At 54.2% G+C, this 23,841-nt stretch overlaps 3 protein-coding genes and 1 long non-coding RNA gene across 7 annotated transcripts in view; 2 read left to right on the top strand and 2 right to left on the bottom strand.

Moving 5' to 3' along the window:
• Positions 1 to 1,056: 1,056 nt before the first annotated feature.
• Positions 1,057 to 4,527, top strand: LOC109503093. Its single transcript, XR_002745003.2, has 3 exons — positions 1,057 to 1,203; positions 1,399 to 1,476; positions 4,258 to 4,527. It is a non-coding gene; the product is annotated as an uncharacterized LOC109503093 (long non-coding RNA).
• Positions 4,528 to 6,503: 1,976 nt separating this feature from the next.
• CC1H1orf210 (chromosome C1 C1orf210 homolog) lies at positions 6,504 to 10,380 on the top strand. Of its 4 annotated transcripts, none has more exons than XM_019836834.3 (4): positions 6,504 to 6,871; positions 8,292 to 8,461; positions 9,250 to 9,367; positions 9,489 to 10,380. In XM_019836834.3, exons 3-4 carry the CDS (start codon positions 9,349 to 9,351, stop codon positions 9,806 to 9,808), a joined length of 339 nt encoding a protein of 112 aa, XP_019692393.2. In that variant the 5' UTR covers positions 6,504 to 6,871; positions 8,292 to 8,461; positions 9,250 to 9,348; the 3' UTR covers positions 9,809 to 10,380. The 4 variants fall into 4 exon arrangements, with proteins under 4 accessions (XP_019692393.2, XP_019692394.2, XP_003990037.3 ...); XM_019836835.3 differs by having other exon boundaries at positions 6,504 to 6,965; XM_003989988.6 differs by having other exon boundaries at positions 6,505 to 6,871; positions 8,292 to 8,385.
• A 9,619-nt stretch (positions 10,381 to 19,999) lies between these two features.
• On the bottom strand, positions 20,000 to 21,245 carry TMEM125 (transmembrane protein 125). The gene has a single exon (XM_019836832.3). The coding sequence runs from the start codon at positions 21,243 to 21,245 to the stop codon at positions 20,586 to 20,588; it is 660 nt and encodes a 219-aa protein (XP_019692391.3). The 3' UTR covers positions 20,000 to 20,585.
• Positions 21,246 to 23,225: 1,980 nt separating this feature from the next.
• The window catches only part of CFAP57 (cilia and flagella associated protein 57), a 79,678-nt gene continuing 79,062 nt past the window's right edge, over positions 23,226 to 23,841 (bottom strand). Inside the window, exon 24 of the mRNA XM_011284678.4 lies at positions 23,226 to 23,359. The gene's annotated coding sequence lies outside the window, so the exon portion shown is untranslated. The remainder of the gene's footprint in view (positions 23,360 to 23,841) is intronic.

The following is a 23,841-nucleotide window of genomic DNA, read 5'->3' as shown; positions in this document are numbered from 1 at the left end:
ACATGGGGCGACACGCCTCCTTTCAGCCTTAAGTGGCACCTGCCACCAGAGGATTTCCACACGGGACTGCCCCAGTACTCCTGGGTGTCTCAGGAGGGCTCCAGCTTTCCTCCCTCCCCCTTTCTTACCAGAGCCCCATGAGAAAGCGGGACTGTGGGAGAGATGATTGCTCCCCCCGACTGCCTGGGGAGGCGGGGCTGGGAGGGGACAGCAAGATGGGGCCGCTCTGTACAGCTGGTCTGCCACCTCTCGCCACATGTCATCCCTGGCAGGGGTGTCCTCTGCTGAGTTCTGTCCTCCTGGACCCGGTTATTCCAGGGATAACGGATCACGGGGGGTGGAGGTGGGGGCTGCAGACTGCTATCTCCTTACACTGGGCACGTATGATCTCTATATATCAAATGAGGCAAGATGGGGCTGGCGACTTGGGAAGAAGAAGATGTGGGATTGATGTGGCAACCATCCGAGGTAATTATACTGGAGTTCCAGGGTGGTGTGGTTGGGGCTATAAGAAGCTTGGTAAAGCTCTCCCTCAGGGTTTCGTGGAATACCGTGGCCCTGGACAGGCTTGTCCGCCTTGAGGAAGTGAGGCAACTTTGGAAGGTCCCATCCATCTCCAGTGTTTCCCTGGTCTCAGCTCTGGATGTGGAAAGTTCTGCCGGGATATAGCCTTTGAGCTTACTTGAGTGAAGTGTGACTTCTTAATGATGGCCAGGTCAGAGGATTTGTTCCACCGAGCTTCGCTTTAAGCCCATTCCCCACTTGAGACTTGGGACTACTTCAGGGATGCTCTGAACGCTGGGCCATGTCCAGGAGGTCAGCCTCAGGAAAGGTGGAGGTTGAATGGAGGGTGGTCCTAAGGAGGTGCTAACTCCACCTCCAGGGGCTTGCAAGAAGAAGGGGTCCTCTACCTATTTAAAGGGGCCATCTGTTCACAATAGAACAGGTTCCTGCATACAGAGGGCGAAGGGTTAACACCAATTCTTAACCTGGAAAGGCCCCGTGAGCCCCCCAGGAATTCCAGCTATTCATCCACCTGACAAGTTTTTGTTTTCTTTTCTTTTTTTAAGTCGGCTTCTCAAGGCTGGGCTCAAACCCTGAGATCAAGACGTGAGCTGAGATCAAGAGTCAGAAGCTTAGCACACGGAGCCATCCCGGTGCCCTCTGCCAAGCTTTTATGGAACACCTACTACACGCAGACCTGTAAGCACATTTGTGACTGCGAGCACTTTCCTGCTCTCATCAGCTTCTTGAAGAGGGACCGCAACTATCCCAAGGCGAAGACCCCTGGGTCTGCCCCAGGGAGGGGCTGGGTCAGATGCACAAGGGAGTGGGTTCAGGTGGGGAGCAGGACACCTTATTCTTTGCTTGCTCAGCATCTGTTCCCTGTTCTATTAGCACCCTCAGTTCCCTTTGGGAGATACAATCAAATCTTTGAAATGACGGTTGTCTGTCACTACAAAGGAGCCCTTGATGGTAAGTTGTACTCACAGGAACAGAGGGATCTAGTTGGGGTATAACTGGAAAGGTGCTGGACTTGGAGCCCGAAGACCTGGGTTCGAATCCTGTCTCTTCCATTTACTAATAGAGCTATTAGCATGTTATTATAGACCTCTGCCTAGCAGGTTGAGTTAACATGCTTCAGGGAACAGTGAAACCACCAGTGGTCTGTGCCCCCCCCCCCCCGAGGATCACTCCACGGTTCACGTCCTAGGGTGCATCTGTATTAAGACCGGCATCCTCTGGGCAGCCCTCACTTCCATGTGCCACATGCTGGCCGCATCCTATTTTTTCAACCCACTCTCTCTGGCACAGCAGCAATTGCTCCTAAAATCCATGTGTCCTCCCACTTTTCCAGGGCTCCTCACACCTCCCGTGCCTGGTCCTCACTTCCCTCTTTACCCTGCCCGGATTGCACGGGCCATCATGGCAACCACTCCCTTGCCTACGGCTCGGCTCCCTTGCCCCTCTCTGACTTTATCAGTTTTGCCAGGCAAATCCCCAATCCCGGCCAGACCAATTCTCCGTCCTTGAGCCCCAGGATGACGAATTAACACCCTCTCAAACCCCGGAACCAGCACCGCCACCCGCGCTCTTCACTCTGAGCTGATGACATTGCTTCCTGTTTCTCTGGAAAAACAGAAGCCATCAGAAGGAAACTGCCTAAGGCTCCCATCATTTCACCAGTACACTTCACTTCGTCCCAGAGACTCTCCCAGCTCCTGTCCAACCCCAACCCTCCACCTGTACACTTGACCCCACACCCTTTGATGCCTTAAGGACTCTCACTCCCATTGTCCCTTCTCTCTGTGTCATCAATTTTCTCTCTCTCCTGGATTATTCCTATCAGCATACACATATGGTCTAAAAGCCCCTAGCCTTAAAAAAAAAAAAAAGTCCTCCCTGGATCCCACACCTTTCTCCAGAGTCTGTCCCACTTCTCTGCTCCTTTTGCAGCAAGATTCCTTGAAGGAGTTGTCTTGTCTTCGTCTGCTCCCACACTCATGCATCGCTCATGCACCACACATCATGCCCAGCTGGGCCTTTGTCCCCACCATGCTGTGAAATTGCTCTTGTCAAGGTGGCCAGTGACTGCCACATGACCCATTTCAAAGTCAGCTCTCAGTCCAGAGATTAACTGGCCTATCATCAGCATCTGCCGTAGCCAACCAAGCTCCTGCCCTTGAAATGCTTTCTTCTCCAGTTTCCCAGGACCCCCCCCCCCGCCCCCCATGTCTGCCTCCTACCATGCTGGCCACTCCTATCCTCCTTCCTTGCTTCTGCTCCCCTCTTTGACCTCTGTTCCCTGCATGCTCCAAGGCTCAGCCCTTGGCCCTCTTCTCTTTCCACACTTCCCTTTGGGGATCTCATCTAGACGACTGACTTTAAAAATCATCCACATTTTGCTGGTTCTGAAATACGTATGTCCAGACCTTACCTTCCTGCTGAGTTCAGGATAGTTTGTGGTACCGCCTACCTAGGACACGACCTGGATGTGTCACGGGCGTCTCACAACAAACACGTCCACCACTGAGGTCCTGACCGCCCTCCCAAACCTGTTCCTTCCAGAGTCTCATTTCAGTCGATGACAACTCCATCCTCCTACTAGTTGCTCAGGTCAAAACTTTGGAGTGATTCCTCATTCCTTTTTTTTTTTTTTTTTTACCCCTCAAACCTCACATCCAGTCAGAAAAATCATGTCAACTTCAGAATATGTCTAGAGTCTGAGCACTTCTCATTTCTTTTATTTAAAAAATTATTTTAATGTTTGTGTGTGTGTGTGTGTGTGTGTATGTGTGTGTGAGAGAGAGAGCGAGAGAGAATGAATGGGGGAGAGGTGGAGAGAGAAGAGGGAGACACAGAACCCGAAGCAGGCTCCAGGCTCTGAGCTGTCAATACAGAGCAGGAGGCAGGGCTCAAACCCATGAACCGCGAGACCATCACCTGAGCTGAAGTCAGACGCTTGACCGACTGAGCCACCCAGGAGACCCTCCCCGTTTCTACCGACTACTCTGACGCCACATTGCCTCTCTCCTGCTTGATAGAAATAACCTCCCGGCTGGTCTCCCTGCTGCTACCCTGCCCTCCTCTAGTCCCTCCTTCACATAGAGTGAAAGAAGTCAGCCCCTCTCACCCAGGGAGGGAAGGATGGGGCCCCACATGAGCTGGCCCCACACGCCCCTCATGCAGCTCCTTCTGTTCCTCCCCACTGACTGCACTCCCTCCAGCTGGCCTCTGTTCCGTGGCTTGAATAAGCCAGCCAGGCTCCCACCTCTTGGGCTTTGTTCTGGCTCTTCCCTCTTTCTGGAACGCTCTTCCCCCAGATATTGGCATGGTTGCCATCTCACTCTTAGATCTCAGCTCGAACATTCCCTCTTCAGTGAGTCTCCTCTTTTCCTGACTGTCTACTGTGCAGTAGCAGTCACCTCTACAGCTCCCTATCACATGAAGCTATTTGACTTTTTTTGTTTTAATGTTGATTTTTGAGACAGAGAGAGAGACAGAGTGCGAGCAGGGGAGGGGCCGAGAGAGAGGGAGACACAGAATCTGAAACAGGCTCCAGGCTCTGAGCTGTCGGCACAGAGCCTGACACCGGGCTTGAACCCACGAACTGTGAGATCATGACCTGAGCCGAAGTCGGACGCTTAACTGACTGAGCCACTCAGGTGCCCCTAAGCTATTTTACTTTTCATAGCACTCACCACTATCTGAATTAATTTATTTCTTTACGTGGGTATTGTCTGTCTTCCCAACCAGAATGAAAGCTGAATGGTGGTGGGAACTTCGTCCTCAGTGCTAGCACTGAGCCTACCACATGGTTGCCAGGGATGCCATGGAAGGTTGTAAAGGTTGTTCACTGCATCAGAGCTCCTGGCTGGGGAGTGGGCGCTGACATCTGGCCTGTTCTCTGCTCTCCATGCACGGGGGGCATCCAGCAAGTTGCCTTCTGCTATTTTGCAATGTGTGCTGTATGGGCTGGTTGTGGCTCTGTGATGGGTGTTCAATAAATATTCATTGAATATATGACTGATGGATGTGCAGACGCTGTCTCCTTCTGTAGGGCTTCACGCAAATTACCTTCTCAGAGCCTTATTTTCATCATCTGTTAAAGGGATAATTAACATCTATCTCATAGTACAGCTATGAGGTTTAAATGAAATAGTTTATTAAAAATCTGGCACAAGTGGGATTTGTGGGAATACCCAGAACAGGCAAATCCGCAGAGACAGAAAACAGCTTAGTGGCTGCTGCAGGCTGGTGGGATGGGAAAATGAGGAGTGACTGCTTAATGGGGTGCCGTTCTGGTGTGATGAGAGTGTTTTACAACTAGATAGCTGTGCTTCCGCAACATTCTGAATGTACTAAATGCCACCGAAGTGTGCCCTTTAAATGACTAAAATGGTGAATGCTTTCCATGGGAATTGGGTTATGTTACACGAATACCTCAATTTAAAAAAGAACCAAGGGCGGGGCGCCTGGGTGGCTCAGTCAGTCGAGTGACCGACTTCGGCTCAGGTCATGATCTCACAGTTTGTGAGTTTGAGGCCCGAGTTGGGACTCTGTGCTGACAGCTCAGAGCCTGGAGCCTGTTTCGGATTCTGTGCCTCCCTCTCCCTCTGCTCCTCCCCTGCTGGTGCTCTGTCGATCTCTCTCTCTCAAAAATAAACATTAAAAAAAAATTAAATAAATAAATAAAAAAGAACCAGCAGGTGGGGACTGGTAGGTGTTCAACGATTATCTTTTGGATCCTAGGATTTCCTGGATTCAAAGTCAAAGCGAGAGCCCAAACCTTCCTTGGCCCCTCACTGCCCCATCCGGGGTAATAATCACTTTCCTCTCATTCATTCACTTCAGAAGCATTTATTACTGCCCTTTTAGACATTGGGGATGTGGAGAGGAACAGGACGGACACAGACCCACCCCGTGTTTACTGGTTCCTAGGGAGGTTGGGGGCACGGTGGGTCCTAGGAATAGAGAAGAGTTCGGACTGGAGCTGGGCAGGGAACAGACAAGGCAGGAGAGTTCGGAAGGGGCCAAGGGCAGTAGGACTTCAACTCCGTGCTAAGATATTCAAGGTCCTGCATGAACTGACCTTCACCTTTCCAGGCTCCGTTCTACCAGGCTGCACTTGCAAACCCCTGACTGTAGCCCTTGCTCTGGCTGTGCCCTGTGGGTCCCTGTGAATTCTTGTGCCTGCATGGTTTAACTCGTCCTCATAACACTTTCTCCTTTAAATATTTACTGAGAACTGCCCTGTGCCAGGTGCAGGGAACCCAGAGATGTCAAAACCTGGCTCCACTTTCACTCCACAAAAAGAAGAGGCAGCACAGGGGGTGCTCAGGACAAGAAGGTGGGGCTTGCGGGGGGGGGGGGGGGGGGAAGGCGGTGCTAGTCTGGGAGGACTGGGAGCTCACGAAGGTGACTCTTGAGCTGGGTTTATTTATTTATTTTTATTTTTAATTTTTATAAGTGTTTATTTTTGAGAGAGAGACAGAACACGAGCTGGGGAGGGGCAGAGAGAGAAGGAGACACAGAATCTGAAGCAGGCTCCCAGCTGTCAGCGCAGAGCCCCGACATGGGGTGGGGGCGCTCGAACCCACAGAACAATGAGATCATGGCCTGAGCTGAAGTCCAACACTTAACCGACTGAGCCACCCAGGTGCCCCATTGAGCTCGGTCTTAAATGACAAGGAGGCACTAGGCCTGGGGAGGAGGAGTAAAAAGGGAGAGGTTCAGAGAGCCTCTCTTCAGAGGGGCTCTCTGAACTCCCAGTATCCTCTGAGATCCAGATGAAGGCTGGACGGCTCCATCCCGGTAAACACTCTCGCACGCAATAACTCCCCAAGGGCACAGATACACTCCCCATTTACCTCCACACCCCTGTATCCGCCCCCCCCCCCATCCTCCCCTCAACTCCTGCACAGGCTCACACACATTTTTGCAGGCAACTTTGAGCGTCCTCGGTCCCCGCGGCTTTGCCAGGGAAAAATTCCCACCTCCTCCCCTCCACTTCCGGCCCACAGCTTCCCAGGCCTGCAAATCTTCCTCTTCCAACTCTGGACTTTGTACCCGTCACGGGAAATTCACTAGCTTATCAGGGCCGTCAGCCCGGGCAGTTGCCTGCTGAGGTGTCTGCTCGCCCGTTCTAGGGCCCGCAGGACCCCTCTCTGGATCCCAGCTGCACCAACACCCCTCCCCTCCCCCACTTTCTGCACCCGGCGCTGGGGGTGCGGGTGGGGCGTGCGCCAGAAGGTTCACCGCAAAAGCTTGGGGTGAAGTGTCATTAGTCGTCCTGATTGGAGGCGTTGCCTGCAGCCCAGCCCTCCGCCCTCCCTGCGGATTCAGCCCCGCCTGCCGGCTGCGTCCCCAGGTGAGTCAGGTGGTGGCTTTGGCCCACCCACCTGTTCTGGTTCTGCCCGCCCCAGCCGGAAGCTTCATCCAAGGACTGTGCACAGTTCCTACAGGTGGGGAGCAGAAGGGGAAGACCTTGGGGGGCCTGGGAGGGGGATCCCACAGATTCCTGAGGGCTCCTGGGAGCAGAAAAGGAACCACAAAATCAGAGTGGGGTGTGTGTATCTGTGAGATCAGAGGGTGTGTGTTTGTCGGTGGAAGAGACGTGGGGGTAGGGTGACAGCCCGTGTCCTTGGGAAGAATTCACAGGGACAGAGCAGGCAGGAGAAGGAGTAGGGTTAAATCTTACAGACCTCGAAGGGAATACAATTCACTTCCAGTTAACAAAATCTTATTTTGGGGGGATCCAGTGCCTAGCGTGGGGCCCAGAGTAGGCATCCAATGAGTGAATGAGTGCTTTAGCTCGCCTTTCTTTACAAAAAAAAAAAAAAAAGTTTATTTATTTATTTTGAGGGTGGGGGAGGAGGAGAGAGAGGGGGAGAGAGAGGGAGAAAGAGAATCCCAAGCAGCCTCTGCACTGTCAGCGTGGAGCTTGTTGAGAGATTATGACCTGAACTGAAATCAAGAGTTGGATGTTTAGCCGACGGAGTTACCCAGGCGGCCTTAGCTCTCCTAATACCCGCTTCACTCTCCAGCTCGCCCATACTCACCTCTCACCCAGACTGAGCTGCTGAGCGCCAAGCTGTCTGCCAGAGCCCGGGCACATTTTAATCGGCTCTGTCCTTGCCCCCAGGCAGCTGCCCATCCAGTAACTGGCCAATCCTGATGGGTGGTTGACTGGGTAGGCCAGTGAAGGGGTCATCTGAGGGGTCAAGGGACAATCTCATAGGCAGGTGTGGTTTGATTTGGCCTTGGGGGATGGGGAACTCAAAATACCGAGGAGGGGTGTCTGGGAAACAAGAGAGTGGGTGAGGTGGGAGGTATGTGTGGGTGGAGCATGGTGGGGGGTGGTGGGGACTGTGGGGAAGACAAGATCGGCTGCAGGGCCGTGTGCTAGATTGTGGAGCCTTGAAGAACATGCCGAAGGATCTGCGTATAGCCCCGAGGGCCTGGGGAGCTCTGGAAGGATTTTTAAGCGGGAGAGTGATGGGATCAGATTTGGGCTTTAGGTCCACCACTCTGGGGAGTGGACTACAGGTGGGGAAAGACAGGATGGCAGGGAGGCATTGTAAGAGTCAAGGTACAAGATGAAGGTGGCTTGGACTGGGGCAGTGGCTGGGTGCAGAGGAGGGACAGAGCCATTCCGGAGATACTTAGTTCCAGGAAGAACTGATGGGGCTTGGTGACAGGTTGGAGGTGAGGAGGGAGGGTATCATTAAGATATCAGTATTAAAGAATATATGGCAGGTACTCCCCTAAACCAGATGCTTCTCTCCTAGGTGCTTTCCTAGCCTGGATCCTCCTCCCCAGGTACTCCTCTGATTGAGGTGGTCCACCTGCAATAATCTCCAGTCCTAGCTGTTCCTCTGACAGGTACTTCCCCAAGTACTCCTCAGATTCGGGTGTTGCTCCTCCAGACATTCCTCTGACTCAGCTGCTCCTCCTACAGGTATTCCCATGCCTAGATGGTCTTCTTCCAGATACTCCCTTAATTCAGGTTCTCCTCCCTAGCCCTAGTGGTTCTTACCTAGGTAATTTCCTGATCCAGATGATCTGCATTTGGCTACTCGCTGAAACTGCTTCCCTCTGGGCAGAGGTGGATGGACAAGGGATGTGTCTGAAGAGCTGAGGGTCAAGGTGGGGTGGCAGGGGCTCCTGCCTGAGGAGGAGAGGGGCCCCCTGCCTGGGTAGGGACAGGCACCATCCTCCACATGTGGTCTCTACTTTTGTTCATTAGTTCTCAGCCATTGCTGTTGTCTGACCCCTGGGAGCCAGAACTGCCTCTGTCCTATCTTCCCAACCTCAGCCTATCAGGCAGTGTAGCAGATTGGGCTCTGGGCCCCGGTGTCAGAGACCTGGGTTCAAGTCCCGGGACTTTTGTCCGAGTTGGTTCACCCCTCTGGGCCTCGGAGTCCTCATCTACAGAGAGAGGATAATGTTTATACCCACCTTACAGTGTTCTGTGAGGACATCCCGCCCGGTGCCTGAATCATACGTAGTGCTTAGCAAGTTCCGGCATTGATTTATTTGTTTCAGCTGCTTTCTGAGCTGGACCCTACAGTCTTCCCTTACAAACAGCCAATTTCCAGGTGCTCAGCTTCTCTTGCGTGCACAATCGGTTATGGTTAATTGTCCAGTGCCCAGAGTTGGTGCAGCGCCCTAACATGGCTGTGAGTCTGCCCTGGAATGTGTACCTGTGGCCTCCCACGACACCCGCACGTGGTGTATATGTTCTAGGACTCTGTGCTCCAGGGCTGCCTGGCATCTGGGGGGTCTCCTTGGAGCTACGGCTCTTCTGGCAGAAGCTGAGGCTCACCGGTGTCTCCAGGCCCCTTCATGAGTGAGGCAAACCAAAGTGAGTGAATGGGAAGGGGGCTGGGGAGGGGGTTGGGAGAAGGACCCTGTCCCCACACCTTTCGGTCTCCCCAGGGAACCCATCTGGGGCCCCATGCATAATGCTGTCCGTTTCTCTGCAGCCACTGTGGGGCCCTCAGAGCTCTCCACGGCATCAGCCATCTCCCCTGGGCTGGGCACTGGGGCCCGGGCATGGCCTGTGCTGGTGGGCGTCGTGCTGGGGGCTGTGGTCCTCTCTCTCCTCATCGCGCTTGCTGCCAAATGCCACCTCTGCCGCAAATACCGTGCCAGCTACCAGCACCGCCCGCTGCCCGGGACCGGGAAGGGTGTCTGTCCGGAGGTGGGTGAAGAAGATGACGATGGCTTCATCGAGGACAATTACATTCAGCCTGGGGCCGGCGGGCTGGGGACAGAGGGCGGCAGGGACCACTTTTCCTTCTGAGCCCCCATCTTTGGTCACCCCCCACCCATACCTGACAGCTGAAGGATAGTGGATACCACAAGGGGACCGTGAGCCTCAGGGACGGAGGTGTCTAGGGCGTAAGGGCTCACCAGGGGTAGAGCAGTCCTCCCTTCCCTGACACTGCTGCTGCTCGAGTGACAAACTTTCTCTTGCTCAATCACCCTCGATGACTCCCTGCTGTTCTCAGGACAGCTACCAAGGGCCGGGCTAGGGAAATAAGGCCTCTGTCAGCCTCTTGGTTCCCTTTCTTGCCTTTCCCAACACCACTCCCTGCTAAAGTAATTATTTGTTTTTCCTTCTCTCCTACATGGTGTTTCTCCATGCACTTTTTGGTCACACTCTCTCCCCGGCCTATACTGCCCTTCTGTTCTTGCCAATCCTCCATGACTGTGATGAAAGTCCCTGGTCCATCGACTCCCTGTAGCCCGTCTACCTGCCAGCATTTCAAATGAGCCCGATGAGAACATTTTAGCAGGTGCCAAGCAGTGTGCCAACTTTCTTGTTGAAAATTTTCCCTATCAATAAAGTGAGTCATCTAAACGGTTACAGTATATTATACTTTTCACGGGTATTAATAAATCTATTTTCATTTTAAACAAAAGTAAAAAGGAGTCCCTGCTTCTCAGTTTTCCTGGGTTGGAACCTGTGCATAAAAGCATTCCTTCTCATAGCTGGATAGAACTGCTCGGATGTCCCCTCCTCCGGGGGATGCCTTTTGTGAGCCCCTCCGTCTCATAACACCCCGTGAGTTTCTCTACTATTCTCTTGTCATGGTTTATATTATTTTATTTTATTTTATATTTTATTTTATATTTTATTTTATTTTATTTTAATTTTATTTTATTTATCTTTTTTATTTATTATTCTTTTTGCCACGGTTTATTTTAATCTGTATTGCAATTTGCACCTACCCCTTACCGTGCCCGTCCCCACAGACTGTGACCTCTCTGAAGACACAGGCTGTGCCTCATTCTGTGTTCTCATTCTTGCGCATGGCAGATGCTAAGTAAGTATTGGTCAAGTTTGTTTAATTACTGCAGGCTGAGGAATGAGTAGATGAAAGGTGAGGGAGTGAGGTGACCGTGGAAGACTTGGTCAAGAATGGATGAAGAGGAGGAGGGCTGGGTCATCCTTGCTGTTGGGGAGATTGGGACGAGGGAGGCAGCTTTGTGTTTTTTTGTTTTGTTTGTGTGTGATTCAACAGTTCCATGCATTAGTCAGTGTTCATGTACTGATAGTTGTATCCTAATCCCCGTTCCCTATTTCACACACTCCCCACCCACCTCCCCTCTGGCAACCATCTGTTTGTTATCCGTAGTTAAAAGTCTGTTTCTGGGTTTCCTTTTTTTCCCCCTTTGTTCATTTTTCTCTTAAATTCCACATGAGTGAAAGCACATGCTATCTGTCTTTCTGTGACTGACTTATGTCACTTGGCATTATACTCTCTACCTCCATCCATGTCATTGCAGATGGCAATATTTCATTCTTTTTGATGGCTGAGTAATATTCCCTTGTGTGTATATACCATCTTCTTATCCATTCATCTATTGATGGACACTTGGGCTGCTTCCATGTTTTGGCTACTGTAAATAATGCTGCAATAAACATAGCGATGCACACCTTCTTTCAAATTCTTTGGGTAAATAGTCAGGAGTGGAATTACTGGACCATAGGGTAATTCTATTTTTAACTTTTTGAGGAATCTCCATAGTGGCTGCACCATATCACGTTCCTACCAACAGTGCACAAGGGTTCCTTTTTCTCCATATCCTTGCCAACACTTGTTTCTTGCATTTTTTATTTTGTTATTTTATATTTTTTAATGTTTATTCCTTCTTTGAGAGAGAGAGAGTGAGAGAGAGCACGAGTGGGGCAGAGGCAGAGAGAGAGGGAGACACAGAATCTGAAGCAGGCTCCAGGGTCTGAGCTGTCAGCACAGAGCCCCACACGGGGCTCGAACTCACGGACCACGAGATCATGACCTGAGCCAAAGTCGGACACTTAACTGATTGAGTCACCCAGGGGCCCTGATTTTATTTTTTAATTTTTAAAATTTATTTTGAGAGCGAGAGAGGCAGAGGATCTGAAGCAGGCTCTGCACTGACAACAGCGAGCCCAATGTGGGGCTCAAACTCACGAACTGTGAGATCATGAGCTGAAGTCGGACACTTAACCAACTGAGCCATCCAGATGTCCCTGTGTTTTTTATTTTAGCCATTCTTACAGGTGTGAGGTGGCATCTCATTGTGGTTTTGATTCGCATTTCCCTGATGATGAGTGGTGTTGAGCATCTTTTCATGTGTCTATTGGCCCTCTGTCGGTCTTCTACGGACGAATGTCTGTTCATGTCTTGTGCAAAACTAAAAGACACCTGAGTGGGAGGAGAGATTTGCAAATGACATATCTGATACAGGGTTGGCATCCAAAATATATAAAGAACTACAACTCAACACCAAAAAAACCAAATAATCCAAGCAAGGGAGGCAGTTTTAAGAAGGGACAAAGTTAAGCTTCTTTTCAGTTGCTAGCAATGGGAGGAGAATTGAAGGGACAGCTGACTCAGGAGGGCAGGAAACAGGTGGCTCTAGCAGCCTGAGGACAGGAATGGTACCTTTTGTGCTCTGTCACTTGTGGGCGTTAATGACACTCCATGCATGGGACTCCTGAGTTCTCGATGGCAAGTTTCAAATACTCCGGTGACAGAGTCTCATCGGCCCAGTTTGGGCCGAATATCCACCACTGGTCCAACCCACTGTGACCAGTAGCAGGCTTCTATAGTGCAAATGTGATTTGGGGAGGCTGCCTGTTGGTTTCAGGTCATTCCCAGACAAGGGGAAGTCATCAGGAACCAGGCGGCCACCCCACACATGCTCACTGAATGCAACGTCAGCCTCTGAGGAAAGAGCCAGCGGAGAAGGAGGGTGAGGGCAGGACTGATACAGGGAGGAGCTCGAGAAAAAGGCAGGAGGTCAAGGGGGGCTGCAGTGGAGGGTCAAGGGATGCCCTCGGCAGTGGTGAAGTTGAAGGGTGGACCAGATCAGCCAGGGCCATCATGCCAAGATAGCTTGCACTTCAACATGAGAACATCTGAGGCTCATCTGTGGATGTTTTTGGCCAGGGAGTGAGGTAATCATGATAGAAAAGTCATTCTGGATGCTGTGCCAATGGGTTGGAGGGGAGACACCCAGAGAGAGGTGATAAGACCTGCCTAAGCTGAGGCAGGGAACAGAGAGATTCCAGAGACACGAGGGAGGCAGGGTTGGTGGGCTTGCTGGCTGCTGGCCGTGGGAAGTAGAAAGGAGGCAACGAGGCTGCCCTGGTTTCTGGGTGGGGGGCTGGGCACCCTGAGGAGGGGCAGGCTTTGCGGGAACAAGGATTCAATGCCTGACGTGCAATTTCCAGGGGGAGAAGTCTGGGGACAGCTGGGTGCACCCGGGAGGACTCTGGTCTGCAGAGTGTGTGTTTGGGACTAGTTGGCAGTGGGGTCACCAAGAGCCAGGAGTGAAGAAGATCAGGAGCCTGGGTGGAGTTGAGGAGGTTCTGAGGACTAAACAGGGAAACACTGACATCTAAGGGCTTGTCAGCTGTGGAGGACGTGGCAGAGCCTAGAGCCCATGTTCCCAACCCCAGCAGTTGTTCCTGAGTCCAGAGACAGTCTGACTCTTGCAGGTCTGGCAAGTTCCTGTGTCTGGGACAGCAGCATAGGCTGCCCCAGCCCAAGACCTTGAGGAGGACGTTGAGGAGCAGAACTAAGGGGTGGAGGGCATGTGTTGAACAAGGGAGGAGCTGCTGGAAACTCAGCTGCTGGAAACTTTACACTCCCTCAGTGCCCACCTGGGGAGGGGGCGGGGTGCGGGGCGGACACTGTCCTGCCTGCAGTTCCGGGCCTGGAAGCAGCTCAGCTGTCCCCGTTGTCATGTATTCTTTGGGACCCGAGTCAGAGCCTCTGAGGGATCCAGGCAAGGGAAGGGCTTGCTTTCCCTGAGCCCAGCACCCAGCCAGGGTCAGCAGGGAGGGCTTCTTCTAGGAACCCACTGTGGGCATCATGCCTGGCTGAGCAGGCCCCTGAGTAGGACCTTGGACCCTGTCCTAAGAGGCCTTCTTAGATTCCTCTGAGGAGTGATTTCCACTGCGCTCTGAGTGCTTGAGCCCAAGCACAAAGAGGGAGCATGATTTGGGCCCACAGGTTCAAAGCTGAGGGATCCTAGACTTTGTGGGATACCTGGGACTCAGCCAGACCTCTCTCTGGTCCTCCCTCCTCTGGCTTCAGGCCCTGGCCCCAGCCTGCCTCTGTTCCTAGCCCTGTACCCTGTCCTGCGCCCTCAGCAGCTGCCAGCACCTTCTCTGTCCTGAGAGCCTGACCCAGACAGACCTGACTGTGAAGGACAATTCAGCTTCCCAGCTGTCTTGTCCCACTGCCCCCAAAGCAAGGCCACATCCCTCTTCCTTGTATGGAGGCCAACGATGGGTTCACACAAGCCACAGGCATGACGTTTCAGAAGCTCAGCAGAGCAGCAAAGTGAGCTGAGAGCAGACTACTTGGATTCAAGTCCCAGCTCTCACTGACTTGCTGTGTGACCTTGGGCAAATTGCTTACTGTCTCAGGGCTCCAATTTCTTCTCAGTAAAATGGGGATGATAATAGTGCTTACATCATATGGTTGTTAGAAGGATTAAATGTTAGTATGTAAAGTAAACACAGCAAGTGTTAGCTACAAACCTATGGGTACCCTCAGGGCTAGCTCCCTACAGCAGGGGGCAGTCTTAATCCTGAAGGAGGAGCTTGCCAAGCCTCCTCCCTCCTCATTCACTCTGGGCTGGGGATTTGAATGTGTCTGTTTCCCAGGACTCAGGTCAGAAGATCTGGTGGGGGCAGCAAAGGCCTTGAATTAGAATCTTGGCTACTGTAGAATATAGTCACAGCAAGAACAAAATCAGCCATAATAGCACCGATGCTCTAGCCCTTCCTTACACGGCTCTGCTGGGCAGGCACCCCCGTTTTATAGACAGAGAAGTTGACGCTCAAACAAGTTAACTGCAACTCGGCTGCTTCACTTCACAACAACGCCGTGATCTCACCCCAAAGTAACGATGAAACAGATCCAGAGAGGGGACCTTTGGTGGTTGGAATTGCTCCCACCCTGCCTGGGCCGACACCCTCTCCCCTGAGTGAATGGGAGCTGAGCATTTTTAGGGCACAAGCTCCCGGTTTGGGAGGGCAGGCCGTGAGGGTGGAAGTGGTACGTTCCATCCTTGGCTGGGCTGTCCCGGTCGCTGGGGCTGACTTCCATGGCCATGTCCAGGGAGCCTCTCAGGTCCCGAGGAACAGTGAAGAAGGCAGCCCCTGTCAGCATGCAGAAAACTGAGTATGAGGGGGCATGTGTTGGTCCCCTGAGGCCCAGAGGAAGCTCCTCCAGAAACCTGAGTGTCCCCAGAAGGCCTGAGGTCTCATGGGAGATGTGACTGGATATGATGTAAAGACCACCCAGATTGGAACAGATCAGAAGTTTCTGGAACATGTTCTCCAATATCCAGGGGTCCAGGTGACACAGCTGAGAATCTGGAATGTGTTGAGCCCAGGAGGAACATGTGGCAAATGCCTCTCTCTACCTCCCCTGCTGCCCAGTGCGGACCTCTATCTAGGCCCGGATCACTCCACTTCCTCTCTCATTCTCCATAGCAGCTCTTTAAAATGGCCTCTGCATCACAGAGAAAATAGCTGTTGGTCAGGGCCTCCCTCAACTTCCTGCTACAGACCCCACAAACTTACCTGTGTCCACGTTCTTCCTTCTCTCCTGTCAAAGTGGCACCGTAAGCCCAATGCCACCATCTTGTGCCCTGGAGGCACCCTCCCTGCCTCTCAGTTCAGGGACTTTAAGAACAGCCTCTTCTCTGCCTTGTGTCCTAAACCTGTCTTTCTATCAACATTCTGTCACCCCTTCACACCTCTCCCATCTTAAAAAGCTCCTGAGTCACGAAGACATGTTGGTCCCACCCTCTGAACGTCCATCGAATCTGTTGTGTTTCACTCTGTCCCAACAGCCAGCCCTTTGGCCCCCGTCACTGTGCATCTGCCGATGGCATTCATCAACCAACCGATTCCCCTGCCTCTGTTTTTACCTCTTCCAGTTAATTCTCTGTGCTGCAGGGGGAATGGCTGTCCTAAAACCCAATTTGGCCTCTGCTTCAAATCCTTCCCTGGCTCCCTCTTGACCGTAAATGGTGCCGCCTGTGCAGAGCCTCTGAAAGCGTGGCCCGGGGCTCCTCCCCGGCTGCACCTCCTGCCTCCTGCCAGTGAATGCTCCAGTTCCAGCCACGCAAACCCTGTGTGTTTCCTCGCAGGAGCCAAGTCCTCTCCTCTCTGGACCCTTCTGCTCTTCTTTCCGGCACTCTTTCTTCTCAACCTCTCTAGCTTGGCCAGCTGCTTCTCATCCCTCAGGGGCCGGCAGCAATGGCACTTCTGGGCCTGATTGGACGTTTCTTCTGATTCTTTTTCTCCTAAGGCCCATTCCTGGCTCTACGCTGCAGCCAGCTGGCCCCAAATCCTATTCTGGCCAAAGTACTTCCCTAATTAAAAGCTTTCCATGTTTCTCATTGTCCCGAGGACAAAGTCCAGATTCCTCAGCTGGGCTGACGGGGCCATTCCGCAGACAGGAGTGAAGGAGGAGCGATTTGAGGGGAGCAAGGTGAAGGCCTCCCACCACATGACCCTCGTTTTCTCCTGACAGGGGAGGTCACACCATCTGCAGGGGGTGATGCTGAGGTGTGAGGGGAGTGGAGAGAACTTGGGGGGCCCCCCCGCTGTGAAAGCAGGAGCTGACCGGGGAAATGCAGCGTAACCGATGAGCAGAATTGCAGACCAGTCGAGATGGGTGATGAGGAATTCGTGGTGACACCAGGCGGCCTGGCCTCATACCTGGTCACTGGGAGGCAGTAGGTGTGGCAAAAGCAGCTGGGTGAACTTCAAAGGAGCGGGGCGCTAAGGGGTTGGGGACTCTGTGAAGGAGTGGGTGAAACGTTGGGCGATGGGATTTTAACCAGAAGGGAGATGAAGACAGGAGGGGACAGCTTGAGAGGGAGAGAGAGCAGAGGGGGCAGTAGATGGCTAGTTGCAATGTAGACCAAGAGGGGATTCAGTGAGATGCTTTGAGCAAACAAGCTTGAGGTCGGAGGTTGTGGGAAGTCTGCTTTAGAGATCCCGGAAGTAGTAGCATTTCTGCCCTGCCTGTACCTGGACCTCGCTCTCACCCAGACCCATGTTATAGCTGGGTGTGTGGGTGCTGACTTCCACTGCCCTTTGGAACAGCCCTCTGGGGCCACGGGCCATATTCTTCATCTGGCATCTTTCCCAGGAAAGCTCAACAAAGGCCCTGCCTGCAGTAGCTGCTGATCTAGACATTTGTGTGATGTAACCCGTCCCTTCCCCCTTCTCTAGGCGTCTGCATTTCTGTTTTCCTTTAGGTGTTTTGTTTTTTGTTAAGGTTTTTTTTAAAGCGCTCTATTTATTTTATTTTATTTTATTTTATTTTATTTTTTATTTTTATTTTTTTTAAGTAATCTCTATGCCCAGCATGGGGCTCAAACTCACAACCCCGAGATCAAGAGTTGCATGCTCCACCAACTGAGCCAGCCAGGTGCTCCTTCCTTTAGTTTTCTAAAGCAAATATGTTGAAAGAGTAACCCTGTCTTAGCTGAAAAGAAATCACATTTCACCCCATATTATAGGATAGAGAGGCAGTGTGGGGTTCTCTGGTGGCCCTGTAGCTGGTGATAATGATAGATTCCTCTTGGGAACCCTGGAAGGGTGAGAATTTGTGGGGAGGCAGAAAGATTCAGGGCCAACAGCGGGGACAGTGGCCTAAGTTTCCTACCCATTCCTATTCTAGGTGGGTCTTTCCCTGATCTTTGCATACACATTGCCTTCCAACCAAGCTGAGTCCTTCATCCATGCAGCAAAGCACCTGCTATGTGTCAGGCCCACCTTGGGAACAAGGGGTGCGCAGATGGGCAAGAGCCAAATCCCCCCAGGAGGAGCCAACCACCTGATTAAGGAGACAGGCACACAGAGAAAGAATTGCAGACTGGTGTCTACAATCGCAAGAACAGGCACAGAAAACGGACAACTCGTCAGGTTAGGAGGAGAGGGTTGGGGAAGAGGCCTGAAGAACCGGGTCTTGAAGGGTATGGAGGAAAGGAGGAGAGAGCACACAAAGGCTGCGAGAAGTGAGATTATGCGGAGGTCACAACAGTTCCGTGAGGCTGGCTCATGGGGTGCTTGGAGGTGTGAGGGAGGCCGAATCATGTCGGGGATCCTGCACAGTAGCCTGCGTGTGGTGGGGGCACCGGGAAGGACTTTTGTTTTAGGACAGTGCTGGGTTGCAACTTGGAGCTTCCCGGGTGTAATCTGAAGCTGGCCCCGGTACATGGAGGTCAGACAGAGGCCGAAGACAGAGACAGGCCACTCCAGAGTGGTGACTGGCAGGTGTAACAGGCAAGGAAACTCCCTTAGAGGCTTGTCTTGAGTGGCCACAAGCCGAGGAGACCGCTGCATCTGCCTCTCATATCTTAAAAGTTTATATAGAGGCCTTAACTGGGTTCCATCTCATGTACAGTCCAGATAGTCTCAATGCTGTATCATTGTCTCAAGGCTCTATCCTTGGGGCAGCTTCTCGGAGCCAGAAAGGCAAGTGGGACACACATTCCAAGGGCAGGGGAAGGGGTGAGGAGCCTCCCATCACCTGGGTCCAGCTCATGGGTGAACAGGTGGTCATGTCCTCCCACCCCACCCCTCTGCCCGCCAATACCTCCCTAACAGTCACTGTGGTTCAGGTGTATGTGTTGGGCTTGGGAGAGGGGTGAACTGAAGAAGAAAAGAGGGGCGCCTGGGTGGCTCAGTCAGTTAAACGTCTGACTTCAGCTCAGGTCATGATCTCATGGTTTGTGAGTTCAAGCCCTGCATCAGGCTCTCTGCTGGCAGCACAGATCTTTGGATCCTCTTGTCTCCCTCTCTCTCTGCTCACACTCTCTCTCAGGAATAAACCAACATTAAAAAAAAAAAAAAAAGCAAAAGTAGGGACCCCAGGCGGGAGGCTGCACAAATGAGGCAGAGATGGAGAGGGCGCTGGGGGGGTGAGTGTGGAGGGTTGAGCACCGCACACACATCTGTGGGGAAGTCCGCAGGTGATGTTCACTGGACACAGGATAAGGAGGGAGGCAGGGTGCCGTCTGGGACCACAACCGAGCTTTCTAACCCAGGTGCTGGGTGAAGGGTGCCCCCCACTGCCCCCTCTGGGTGGGACAAGGAGCTGGTTCAGGATGAGGAGGGGGATCCGATGTTGAATACGTGGGGTCTGAGATGCCACGGGTCCTGGGGAGAGGTTCCACCGTCCTCCTGGACGTGCCCTCTTCTTCCCACTCACCTTGCTCCCTCCTTGGCTGGCAACACCCTTCCCTCATCCATCTGCTCGGCGGCATTTTCTCCAGGAGGCCCCCTAGGTCTTGACTCCTGAAAGCAATTTCCTCCTGTTGGAGAACCTGTATCTCCACACTTGGGGCCCCCTGGAGGCCTGTCTGGTTTCCCAGCCCATCTTGGTGCCCTGGCGGGGCTGCATGGCATCTGACCTCGAGAAGCAGGGAGTGATGAAACTAACCGTAGCTCCTGTCCTGGTGGAAGGTGCTGGGTGCCACATAGGCCGTTCTGCACCGTAGATGGGAGATCCTGGGGCTGACCCCAAGCTGGCAGTGACTCTTACCCCCCAGGGGGGTTTCAAACAACCCTCCCATATCCGGGGTGGGGGCGGGAGGGCCCGGAGGAAGGCCAGCAGGTGCAGCTACTACATAGGCCAGGACGATCCGATTCCAGAGGTGGGGTAGGGAGTGGCAACCTCCAGAGAAACTAGCTGATAAAACCCCGGCACTTAAGACTTCATCTTGAACCAGCACAGGAGCAAATGTGAAGGACTCAGGCCACGCTCCTCCCCACCCCTCTTCCCTCAACCCCTCTCCCCTCCAGCTTCCTCATACCTGTGAGGAGAAATCACAGGCCTGATAGGGGACACGTCAGGGTACCTTTTGTTGGCTTGAGGTAGGCAGTGTGCACCCTAGAAGCGGTAATTGTCGGGGAGGGGAAAGCCGAGGGGGAGGGGAGATGGTGAGGTACCGACAGCGACAGTGACAATGGCCACCAGTTTTATTGCACACCTGCCACGTGCCCAGTCCTTCCGTATACGATGTGGTCCTCAGAATCGATTACCACGACCACGACCGTGACTCTCTGGAAACTGAGGCTCAGAGAGGTTAAGTCACTTGCCCAAGGCCCCCCAGCGGGTGGGGGATTCCAGTCCAGTCCTGTCACATTGTGGAGCCCGCGTTCTTTGCACTTTGTCACCGGGTACTCTCCTCAGTGAAGTCGCCGGTATGGTCTCTGGGGTAGGACAGTCGCTCCCGGAAATCTCTGATAGGTGTTCCAAGGCAGGGTTGGATTTGAGGGGGGCTGGGAACAGGGGCCAAGAATCTTCAGGGGCCCCAGGTCGAGACGGGTAGACTCTGACAGTTCCACGGCCACAAGCCCCCAGTTCCACCTTCCTGTGGCATGGACGTGTGGGTACACGCGTCACGCAATCCCACGGAGGGCCGGACGGTCCTGGGGACACCTACGCACTCACGTGCGCGTGCAAGCACACACTCACACCCACTCCCACCCTGGCACGGCGCCGTGGACGCTGAGGCAGGTCGCGGGCAGGGGAACTCGGGCTCGGTCAGATGAGGCTGGCGATGCTGGACGTGGTCTCATGACGCCGCCCGGCAGAAAACTGTCCCGAGATGCTGAAGATGCTGCCGTCGCCACCGTGGTGGGCGTGGGTGGAGGGGGCGGCCGCACGGAGAGGCGGACAGTGTCCACTGACGCCCACCTGATAGAGCAGCAAGCCCAGCAGCAAGAGCGCACCCGAGGCGGCCAGGCCGATGCCCACAGACAGCATGGCGGCCAGGGGCCGGGCCGGGGCCGGGGCGGCGGCCAGCCCAGCCAGAGTCAGGCCGGTGACCAGCACCACCAGGCCGCTGAGCAGCACGACCAGGGCGTCCACCCCGCCGCCGCTCCGCAGCAGGGCCACGTGGTGGGGCTGGCGGAGGCAGTTCATGTCCTGCACGGCGGAGCTCATCAGCTGCTTGACCAGGACCAGCAGGGCCAGCAGGCACAGCACGGTGCCCGTCGCCAGCCGCCACTCGCCCGAGCGGCTGCTGGTGGAGGACAGCAGCGCCACGCCACCCGCCCCGCAGCCCGCCACGAGCGCCACGGCCACGGCGAAGCAGAGCGCCGAGCGCCGGGGCTGCTGGGACCACCACAGCTCTACCTGCTCCGCCAGCGCGTCTGGGGGCGGCCCCCCGCCCGGCGGGGCTTGAGCCTCTCCTTCCGGCATAGAGGGGGCGGGGCAGAGGACAGAGGTCAGTATCAGGGGTCAGAGGGTGCGGGTCATGGCCTAGAGCCCCACCCACCAGCTCGGCAGCTAGAGGCCCAGAGTCCTGTTCCTCTCCCAGTCCAGGGTATGGCCACCATCACCTGCGGGGGGGCGGGGGGGGGGGGGGGAATCGCACTTGTCACCTCCCCAGCCTGCTCCGCCTTTATGGTCTCTTCTGGGAGCCTTGGGGATGATCCCAGGGAATCCACCCCAGTGTCCCCCGACGGCCTCCCCCCGCCGCCTCCCCCCACCGCCCCCCCCACTGCCACTTGGGAATGCTTCTCCAATGACCCCCGGGACTTCCCCCACGTAGCACACCTCCCACCCCTCCAGGGAAGCCCCTGGCCCGGCCCCTGACCTCTCCGGGCTCTCTCAGTTGTCTGTCCCATCCCGGCTGGCGAAGGAACTGGTGCCACAGTGGATGATGGGACCAAGAGCAGAGATAAAGCCTCATTCAGGATCCGACTCACATGGCCTCAGCTGTCACCACTGGCTCCTGGGGGGAGGGCTGTGGGGAGGGAGGGGGCTAATGACTTAACTCTTCTGGAACCAGCAGCCTGACCCTGAATCTTCTCTCTCTCTCTCAGGGCTGCGGCTACTTCTCTTGTGGGTCAGGATCTAACCCCTAGATCTCTCCTTCCCCAACATCTCATCTGATTTCCATCCACAGCCGCTGGTGCCCTAATTGCTTTCTCCCTCAAACCTGGATCTCCTTCCTGAGCTCCAGACCCCGAAGCCAATTGTCACCTGGATGTTCCATAGTCACCTCTGATGCAACGGGTCGCATCCCAGGCTCTTAGCCCAGACCTCCTCCCCCTCTCACGTTCCTTACTTCCTTGTGGAGTGTAATCCCAGGGAAGCCACCTGCAAACCTCTCTCCATCCAGTCCCTGTTTCCATCCCCATGGCTCCTGCCTCATCACCCTCTTCCACACCCGTCTTCCTGCCTCCCACTCTTCTCTGTTCTCTCCATCACCAATCCCCCATGACATCCTCCTCCACGATTTCTCTAAAGTGGCGCAAAGGGAGAAGGAGGGCTCTGTGCTGGAACCCCAGCTGCTGTTCTTACCACCCATGGGACTTGGGCAAGGGACCTGACGGTGGTCACTCTTTTAATATGTCCTCTAGAGACCAGTCAGCATGACTCAAACTGGGTGAAATAAAGCAGCTGTGGTCTCTGCCCTCAAGGAGCCCGAGTTTACAGCAGGTGTGTGTATGTGATAAATGCTGGGTGTGGGTTAGTCAGAAGAGGGGCTCAGGGGAAGGTCAGAGAAGCCCCGGATGACTTCACCTCTTAGAGCCTCAGTCTCCTTATCTGAGAAGTGAGGACAGGAACATTTTCTTGAAGGACGGGGACGAGTCAGTTGACACAGCCATTTCAAATTTCCAGTGGGAATTCTTGGGCCCGCACAGATGCCCAAAGCGTGCTTTTTGAATCAGAGAACACAATGTTCTCCTCTTTAATTTAGGAGAGGACTCCTGCTTCATATAGGATGCAGGTCCTGGATCGGTCCCGGAATATGATTAATGTGGCTGTGCATGGGTTACACCTCTGATGAGGTTACTGGTCCTTCGCAACCCCACTCCAGGGGCTGCCTAGCACTTGAGGTGGGAGGAGCAGGTGCAGATGCCCCCAAGGGAGGTGGGGGAGGGGCCGTGGGAGGGGACCTGGAGTCAGTCCCGGCATTCCTCAGGGCTGTGACTTCACGGGGTCGGAAAGTGCTGGCACAGGTGTGCTGGGACAGCGGGGGCCAGGCCGGGGGGGGGGGGGGGGGGGGGGGGGGTGGAGGTTGTCAGGAAGCGCCAGTGGGAGAGAGTGGGGGCGGTGGGGGTCAGGGGACCATGGGGCACTCACAAGAAACCTGGAAGTGCTGGATCCGACCAGAGCGGGCTGGGCCAGGCAGGTGGGGCGCTCCAGCTTCGTTTCCGGGGAGGCGCTTCACCTGCCTAACCTGCGTCCAGGTGAGCCTCTCGGGTGTGTGTGGGGGGGGGAGGGGGATCAACAGGTGTTTCCAAGGCAGGGCTTGAGCCGATTGGCTGACGTGGCAAAGCTCCTTCGGCTGGGCCGAGGCATTCCTGGGAAGGGAGGGGCTTCTGTCAACTGCTGTTAGGGCTCGAACACAATTCCCAGATCTGGGTAGCTGGAGGAATGTTGTCTGTCTGCCCCAGAGTCTGGACCCTAACCCATCCCCTGGCTCCAAGCCCAGCTTAACTTTCATTCCAGCCTAAACCTAACCCCGACCCCAGCTGCAGTTTCAAACCCTAACTAGAATTCCTAGCTCCGGCTGCAACCCCTCCCCCACATCTCAGCCCCAACCCCCAGCCCCATTTCCAAATCCAATTCCAATCCCAACTCCAGATCCTGACCCCAAATCTGGCTTGAAACCTCGTTCCAGTTCCTCACCCCAACCCCAGCTCCAAATTCTGGAATTAGGTCCTAGACCACAACCTTGACTCTTGTCCCTCAATTCAGCCCCCAAGTCCCAGCCCCTAACTAAAATCCTGCCTCGGCCCCAAATTCCAACACCAGCTGATCCCCAAACCCAGTCCCAGTACAC

This window comes from Felis catus, chromosome C1, assembly GCF_018350175.1.
Source record: "Felis catus isolate Fca126 chromosome C1, F.catus_Fca126_mat1.0, whole genome shotgun sequence".
NCBI classification, from domain to species: domain Eukaryota; kingdom Metazoa; phylum Chordata; class Mammalia; order Carnivora; family Felidae; genus Felis; species Felis catus.
This window is presented reverse-complemented; position numbering and strand designations above follow the sequence as displayed.

Excerpts from the sequence above, each read along its gene's own strand:
- TMEM125 (XM_019836832.3), bottom strand. The coding sequence starts at position 21,245 with ATGCCGGAAGGAGAGGCTCAAGCCCCGCCGGGCGGGGGGCCGCCCCCA.